The sequence below is a fragment of the Saccopteryx bilineata genome, chromosome 2, assembly GCF_036850765.1.
Source record: "Saccopteryx bilineata isolate mSacBil1 chromosome 2, mSacBil1_pri_phased_curated, whole genome shotgun sequence".
In the NCBI taxonomy this organism is placed as follows: domain Eukaryota; kingdom Metazoa; phylum Chordata; class Mammalia; order Chiroptera; family Emballonuridae; genus Saccopteryx; species Saccopteryx bilineata.
Genome location: NC_089491.1, coordinates 348,964,422 through 348,973,286, shown reverse-complemented (window position 1 = coordinate 348,973,286; position 8,865 = coordinate 348,964,422). Strand labels below are relative to the sequence as shown.

The window sequence follows — 8,865 nt, the reverse complement described above, 5'->3', positions numbered from 1 at the left end:
ACTTGCCTACCCCTTGGAAAAGTTCAGTGTCTGAATTCTTCCTTTGTGATTCGCTTGTAGTCCTTAGGTCATTACCAGACATCTATCTGATCAATGAAGCATCAGAGGAAAATAAAAAGTTGGGTGTTTGCACTGAAGTCAGTATCCTGGCTCATAGGACTTGGTGGAGAACGAGCTTTTTTTCTTTGTTGCTGGGTGATCTGATTGGGAGCCTTTTCCTACGCAGGAGGCCCTCCTTGATGCAAGGTCTACTGTGCACAAGAGCTCATACCTTCATATTTATTCCTCAGTAGACATTTTGTGACGGGCAGTCCTGTTCTTTCCACTTTAGCACTGGCCCTTATAGCCCCTCCTAAATACCCAGCAGGGTTGTTTTTAACCAGAGGTTGAAACGGAATCCCCTTTCTCCGGGGGTCTCGGTGAGTGTCTCTTTGGGGCAGTGCCCCACTTTTGGAAGGCAACACCTGGTGGGGGTGGGGGCTCAGCTTTTATCCCAGGGCACCTTTTGCCCCTGGAGATGCCCTGCCAACCAGGTATGCAGAGGGAAAGTGCTGTCCACTTTCTTGGGCGGCAAGTGAGTTTCGAGACTGGTACGATCGCTTTGGAGAGTGGCGGGGAGTGGAAGCCAGCGAACACGGGTGCGCACAGCGAACTCACTGGGCATCTCGGGGGAAGTTCTGGCGGGGTCCGCCGGCTCATGAGCTTTCTTCCTCTAACATCCATCCAGAGCAAAGCCACCCCGCTTCTCACCCAAACTTGTGGAGACGAAGGATTGAGCGGGCGCGGGTTTGGCGAGGCAGATTCGGGAAGCGCCGGCCTAGGCGGCGAGGCCCTTCTAGTGCCGATCCGTGGTCCAGAGCTCTGGGCCAACAGCCTCAGCCGGGGATGATCTCGTGGGGCGGGACCAGTTATACAAAGGCAGCCGAGGTCCGAGACTCCGGCCGGGGCCGCTCTCTGGGCAGCCCGACCTGCCCTCGCGTCCCAGCCGGCCCACTGGCGCCGCCGCCCTCGCGCCCTCAGCCGCCTGGCGAGGCGGCGGCCTTCTCCGCCGGCGCGGGGTCCCCTGGTTAACCCCTGCCCGCCAGCCCGGCCGCTGATTGGAGGAGGCGGGGCGCCGGGGCAGCGGGGACCCCCCCTCTTCCTCGTCCCCTCCCCCTCCTCCCCCACTGTCTACTCTTCCCTCACCCCCTCAGGACCCCCCCTTCGCCTCCCAGCCGTGCAAATCTCGCGAGGAAACACGCAGTTTCACTAGTGTGTTTACACCGATCACTACTAATCCGGACCGAACCGATCCGGATTAAGGGGCCGGAGGCGGGTCCTGGGCATCAGCGGTTCCGACCCCCCCGCCCTCCGCGCCGCACCCGAGTGGCCCCCAGCCGAGCGGGCCCCCACCTCCCGGACCGGCCTGGGCCCTCCTGCGCCTCCCTTGGCCTTTGTCCGGCGCCAGGAGGCCGGTCCCGCAACCCCCGCTGCCGCCCGGGCCCGGGCCCGCGTCGGGCGCCTGGCTCTGTACGCGAGCCCGGGGATCTGCGGCCTCCGCGGCCCTCCTCCCCCGCCCGCCCTCTCGTGGAGCCCGGCGCCGGAGGCGACTGCCTGGGCGGGGGGTTGCGGCGCTCAGGAGAGGCCCCGGCTCCGCCCCGGGCCTGCCCAGGGTGAGAGCACAGCGATCTGCAGCCGGGTCGGGTCGGGGCCCCTCCCTGGAGGAGCGTGGAGCGGCGGCGGCGGGAGCAGCGGCAGGTGAGAACTGAGCCTGGTGCAAGGGGAGGGCGCCGGGCCCGGGGCACTAACCGTCCAAGGAACCCCCTCGGCTGGGGTGGCTGCGGCCCGAGCCCACCTGGGGGCCGGCGCCGTGCCGCAGCTTCTCGGCACTGAGGCGGGAGGGGCTCCCGGAGCGCTGCGGGTCGCCGAGGGGCCGGGCGGAAGATGGGGGAGGCCCAGGCGGTCCCAGCCTGGCAGTGGGGCTGGCGGCTGGCGAGGAGAGGGGGCACCTCAGCAGCTGGAGGTCCCGGCAGCCTCCCGGGCGCCCTCGAGAGCTGACCCGCCTTCCCTCCGTGACAGGTGGGCCTGGAGTTGGGGAAAGTTTGGAGCCTGCGGGAGGCGAGGGGCGCCGGAACCAGGCCCCATCAGTCGTGCTTCCCGGCTCTGGGTTACAGGGAGGATCCCAGTCCAAGGCCCCGCTGGTATGAGCTAGAGTGGATATTTCCTTAACATGAGTTGACATTAAATGGAATAACCGCTGAGGTGTCATTTTCTTGGCCGGGCCTGGGTATGGAGATTTAGGAAATGGTCTGGGAGTCTCTGGGGTTTGACGGAGGCTGCAACCTCTGCCATTCCGGCCTCGATTAGGGCAGGGCGACACGCGAGGAAGGCCACTTACGGGAAACTCTCATTCTCCTTGTGCTTTTTTTCTTTTCCTTTTAAAAGATGTCTTTCTACTCCTCCGAGAATTTCCTAATTCTCTCTGGAACCTGCACTTGTATATGTGAGTGAAACTTTGTCACCCCTTCATTCCCCTTTGCTTCGGGTTCTCAATCCAGGAAGGGAAATGAAACTGGAGGACTTGTAGGGGTTGTTACTGAAAATTGTGGAGTTGCTAGATTGCAGAAGACAATGTTTAATTCATGTTTTCAGTGAACTTTTAAATCATGACAGTCATTCCAATAACTATTTAATAATGTGTTCAAAGGGGTTCTATGTAATGGTCAATGCACCTTTTCCACAGAGAGGTTTCCAGTGGGTTCCGTAGGAGTTGCTGTCTTGCAAAGGATGGACATATTTGCTGAAAGTAGCCTGTGCATTAATTGGTCATGGAAGGAGTTTAAAAATGGTGTCCTCCTGCCCCTCCCTGCTTGGAAGGAGTGCTAAAAGCAGATGTCTAGAGAAACCTACTGCTCCAGGGAGTGGTCAGAAACAGATTTTGAAAAGGGATGGTTATGGAGCTGTACTAATTTCCTGAGTATGCAGGTTGATGGTTTTACCATAGGTTCTCTATTAAATTTAAAATAATTTCTTTTTTTGTGAGCTACTGTGAGCTCTTCAGAGAAAAGAGCTATGTAATAGCGTCATTTGAACTTATTTGTAGCTTCTGATTCATGCTATATTATTATGAAATTATTATTAATGATTCATATTTTTAGTTTAAGAATTAGTTCCTGTGTGTTTTGGAAAGCAATATCTGAAAGTACTTAGCTAAATTCAGAGGTTGATAGAAGGAATTTTTTTGTTATTGCAAGCTAGTCCTTACTCAATTTTTACAGAGATCATATGCAGGGTTTGAGGGGTTTTTTTGCTGTTAAAATCAAATCAAAACGAGACAGGAGACAGCCCTTAGAAGAGGACTTCAGAGCCACTTTATAACTTTAAATGTGTTACTATTTGAAACAGCACATTGTAGTTTATAACTTGTATGCTATATTACTTGGGGTTTACCTATATGTAACAATTCAATGAACTAATTGCTGTGGGTTTTGTTATGTTTAAAAATTGGCTCCTCACATTTTAGCTTTTATGTTCTCACAATCTGATTTTTGTTTTTCAGTAGAAATGATGGAAGAATTGCATAGCCTGGATCCACGACGGCAGGAATTACTAGAGGCCAGATTTACTGGAGTTGGGGTTAGTAAGGTGAGTAAAATGATGATAATGAACAGTGTTCATAGTCTAATTTAAACACATTTAAAAATCACTTGATTTTTAATCTAGTCATTAAAAATCATGGTCATTTGGATGGACCATACTGGTAGATTGTAGGTGAGAAGATTCAGCTGGTAGTTTCGATGAACTTTTAAATCCTGCCAGTTGTTTCAGCTGTTTAGCAGGGCATTTGAACATATTCTGTATGGTAGTATGTATTGCTTTTTCTGATATGGGAGAGGTTTCCCATGGGTCGTATTGCAAGGTTAGTAACTGGGTGTGTATTTTGTGCCATATCTTGTCAAAACTCCTCAGTCACTCAGAAGAAAACTGTTAATTAAAAGGTATTCAGCCCTGACCGGGTAGTGAGTTGGTTGGAGCGTCGTCCCTATTTGCCGAGGTTGTGGGTTTGATTCCCTGTCAGGGCACATGCAAGAAGCAACCAATGAATGCATAGCTAAGCTGATCAACAAATCGATGCTTCTCTCCTTCTCTCTCTCAGATCAATCAATTAAGAAAGAAAGCTTGGTGCAGCTTGAGTTTTGAAAAATCTGTTAAGCCTGTCAGTTCTCCAAATCTGCAGTTCAGCAGATTCCTCTCATTTGTACCCTAGAGACTGCTTTCTCTCTCTCTTTTTCCTTCTTGTTCACTCTTTTTATTTTTGTTCTTGCAGCTTAAAATAAGATCATGCCCCCATTAAAAGGGCAGGTGTTAAATTAAACAATGCTATGGCTTTCTGTGCATCCTTATGTGCCTGATACTTTACCTCTTTGCTTTCGTAGGATGGTTTTAATACAATATGTAAAATATGTTTATGATACTTTATTTAAAAGCTTCACCAATCCAAGATTGTTGAACTACTTGGGCTTGAGACTTGTAAATTTTGATCTCTGACTTCATGTGATACATTTCTTTCTGTGCTTTTCAGGAAACCTTATTTCTCATGGTGATCTAGATGTTAGTCTCATGCTTTGGTTAGTAGCTTCTTAAAGAAGTTATTTGTCATGGTTTAGTTGGAAAAAACCTGCTGCTTTGATGGGTCTCATAGTTTTGGTGAAAAGCTTGATAGTTTTTGTTCATTCAACAAATATTGAGTGCCTACTACATGCTAGGCATTATGCCGGGTGTCATGGATGACACCTCAGCATGGTGCCCCCAAACCCTGATGTGATACAGAGTGAGAGACAGACAGAGAGGTGATACAGGGATAAGAGCTATATTAGAGCTGTGATCTGGTGCTATGGGAAAAAATATTTTGTAGTTTTGGGGATTTGGGGCCACTTTAATAACTGACTTTTATGGCACTTTGTAGGGCTATATTTCTGATTGTTGTTATACTTTGAAGTTATATATATAAATAGTTTAGGTAAATTAGCTTCAACTAGAAGGGAACACTTAAGTATTGAATTGATCTCTGATTCAGTTGATTACTTAATAATGACCTTCGATGTGTCTTTTAACTTTGGAATTCAGCAGAAGGCTCATATCCAAATCTGTTCAAAAGGTCACCTACTGAGTAAAAATAAGTTTGTATTCAAATTATATGTGGTTTAAACTCATTGGGCTTTGTTGTTAGGATGCTTTTCTTTCCTTCTGTTTTTTGGTTCATGATAACTATATCCAAGTATACTTTTGTTGGGGTAAAGCATAAGTGATGGCAATGAGTAACACTGAGTTTTGTTACCCAGGCCCAACTTACTGTCATGTAACTAATGTGTCAGAAAACTTATTCTGATGATCTGCTTAATAGGAAATGCTACCTTTAATATACAGAGAAAAAAATTCATTTATATCCAAGTATTTTTATGGCATTTAATTATATGTTATTTTGATGTTTCCAGTCATGGTCAGTATATTGTTTATAATAAATATGTTATTTAAAGACAAGCAACAGAGTTTTTTTTTCCCTGTCGTAATGAAACTTGAAGAAAATAAAAAACCAAGTAAATTATTTCATACTTTGCAGAGTTAGAAAGAGGAAAAGAAAATCTTCATTTTGTACAACTTCTTTTGCCTGCAAGACATTGTATCTCTCAGACCACTGATTTGAAATAGGAATAGGGAGGAGGCCATGGCACTAGGCAAAAAGGTGCTCTTGGAAAAAACTCCTCCTAGCTTTGAATTCCTTTTTATGGGTCATGATTTCCCAGTGAGGATGTCACTGTGTTGATGACAGCCTTCAGTTTTGCAAAGATCAAGAGAGCTTTCAGTCCTTGCTCCAAATGGGAGAACACAGTGACTTTCCTATGATAGTGCCATCTAGTGGGACTGCTGCAACTTCATGGGCTGTCTCGGGTTTCTCCTAACTATTCATAACATTTTCAGTACTTTTTTGATGTCCATAGAAGGAAGAAATTCAGTGCCACTGTGGACTCTTCCCTAGTGGACAGGAGTGTTTTAAGTAGCTGCAGTCTTTGAACTTCCTGGTTACTATAGATCTTCTGTCACACTGCTTCAAGTTTTTACCACAAAAACCTACGTTAAAACGAAATGGCCATGCCACCTCATTTATTACTTATATTTAAGTTGCTATTTTTTTATATTAGGTTTTTTATTTTGAAATTAAAATTTTTATTGCATATTGCAATATAGGCATTGGTTTTGTTTCTCTAAGCATATTTAGTTTATAACTGGTAAACCAAAAGCATTTGTTTTGCATTTTGGGATATACTGTGTGTTTTTTGTTTAAAAGATTGATCTAGCAAGTTCATGGTAAATGAAAGTAGCTTACTGTGCACCAAGTCTTCCTCTAGCTTAGCTGACACTTTTTAGGAGGACCTGTAACCGTCCTGTTAGCTTTTTTGAGGTGATAAGGTGATATTGGGTTATAGACCTACAACTTTTTTATTTCTTGTTGACCTGATATGTGATAAGTTATCTTACTTCTTTTTAAAGCTCTCTTCCTTTAAGTACTGTGAAACTGACTATCCTGTATTCATGTTTTCAATGAGGACCATTGCAATTTATACAGTGTGTCCGTAAAGTCATGGTGCATATTTGACCTGTCACAGGAAAGCAACAAAAGACGATAGAAATGTGAAATCTGCACCAAATAAAAGCAAAACCCTCCCAGTTTCTGTAGGATGATGTGGCAGCCTGTGTGCATGTGCAGATGATGGCGTAACACTGTGTATACAGCGGAGCAGCCCACGGCCGTGCCAGTCGAGGTGTGTACGGTACAGAGGAAAGTTCAGTGTGTTCTGTGGCTCTCTAAATTCGAATCCGTGTCCAAAGTGCAACGTGAATATCGGCAAGTTTATAACGAAGCGCCATCACATAGGAATAACATTACTCGGTGGGATAAGCAGTTGAAGGAAACCGGCAGTTTGGTGGAGAAACTCTGTTCTGGTAGGCCATCAGTCAGTGACGAGTCTGTAGAGGCTATATGGGATAGCTACCTAAGGAGCCCTAAAAATCTGTGTGTGAGCCCACATCGAACTGCACTAAATAGGTATGAAACTGGGAGAGTTTTCCTTTTATTTAGTGCAGATTTCACCTTTCTATCGTCTTTTGTTGCTTTCTGTGACCGGTCAAAAGTGCACCATGACTTTATGAACACCCTGTATATTCCTTTTTCTGCTCTCTTTTGACAGTTTTTTTTTGTTGTTGTTGTTTTGTTTTGTTTTGTTTTACAGAGACAGAGAGAGAGTCAGAAAGAGGGATAGACAGGGATGGAGAGATGAGAAGCATCAATCATTAGTTTTTCGTAGCGCATTGCAACAACCTAGTTATTCACTGATTGCTTTCTCATATGTGCCTTAACTGTGGGCCTTCAGCAGACTGAATAACCCCTTGCTTGAGCCAGCGACCTTAGGTCCAAGCTGGTGAGCTTTTGCTCAAACCAGATAAGCCAGCACTCAAGCTGGTGACCTCAGGGTCTCAAACCTGGGTCCTTCTGCATCCCAGTCCGACGCTCTATCCACTGCACCACCGCCTGGTCAGGCCCTTTTTGACAGTTTAAGAAGAGGTAGTCTCTGATTCTGGAGGCTGTGTAAAGTAGGGTGGAATTTCACCCTGCATGTACTATGATCTATACCTAGTTGAATTTTAATGCTAACATAGTAGTAAATACTTAAATAGTACTTACTATGTGCCAGGTACTGTTTGATGTACAATAGGAGCAGTAAGTAGTGAATTTAGATCTTTCAGAACAATCAATAAGCCTTCATTCTCTTTTTATGGGACATACTGACTACTGATGCCCACTGCATTGCTTCCACCAGTTGAATTATGGACTTACCAAGGATCGCTTTATAACAACTTGCACTTCTATTATAATTATATAATTTAATACAAAATTATGTAACCCCTCCCAAAAAATTATGTAAACCAATGAGATGATTATAAAATGAGAGAATTGTTGATTCTAAGAAAACTAAATTAATTACCTTGGAAAGACTAAATATAAGGTGATATATAAAAAATATATAATTTTTTTAAATTTTGGGACCATTTTTCATTTAGATCCTTGACAAGTATCTTTTAAAGAAATTGAAATGGGAAATTGTATATGATGCATTAGGGGTGTGGTTTGTGTAAGACTGTAGAACTGCAGTCTGAATCTACAACTCAGAAGGCTTGTATCAAAAGACTGGCAATAGTATACATTTACATGTGTTAAGTTAAAAAAATGTTTAAAGTGTCTTTTTATTAAATTTCCCACTGTAACATACTTTTTTTTTTTTTTTTTTTCAGAGACAGAGGGAGAGTCAGAGAGAGGGGTAGAGAGGGAAAGACAGGAATGGAGAGATGAGAAGCATCAATCAGTTTTTTGTTGCGACACCTTAGTTGTTCATTGATTGCTTTCTCATATGTGCCTTGACCGTGGGCCTTCAGCAGACCGAGTAACCCCTTGCTTGAGCCAGTGACTTTGGGTCCAAGCTGGTGAGCTTTTGCTCAAACCAGATGAGCCTGCGCTCAAGCTGGCGACCTGGAGGTCTTGAACCTAGGTCCTCCGCATCCCAGTCCGATGCTCTATCCACTGCGCCACCGCCTGGTCAGGCTCACTGTAGCCTACTTTTTTTTTTTTTTTTTTTGTATTTTTCTGAAGCTGGAAACGGGGAGAGACAGTCAGATAGACTCCCGCATGCGCCCGACCGGGATCCACCCGGCACGCCCACTAGGGGCAACGCTCTGCCCACCAGGGGACGATGCTCTGCCCCTCCGGGGCTTCCCTCTGCCTAGACCAGAGCCACTCTAACGCCTGGGGCAAGGCCAAGGAGCCATCCTCAG

General features: G+C 45.7%; 1 protein-coding gene across 1 annotated transcript in view; it reads left to right on the top strand.

Moving 5' to 3' along the window:
- Positions 1–1,908: 1,908 nt before the first annotated feature.
- The window catches only part of TLK2 (tousled like kinase 2), a 147,846-nt gene continuing 140,889 nt past the window's right edge, over positions 1,909–8,865 (top strand). The window contains 3 exon segments of the mRNA XM_066262676.1: positions 1,909–1,981; positions 1,984–2,058; positions 3,539–3,624. Of these exon segments, the coding sequence (XP_066118773.1) occupies positions 1,924–1,981; positions 1,984–2,058; positions 3,539–3,624 (219 nt within the window). The 5' untranslated portion in view covers positions 1,909–1,923.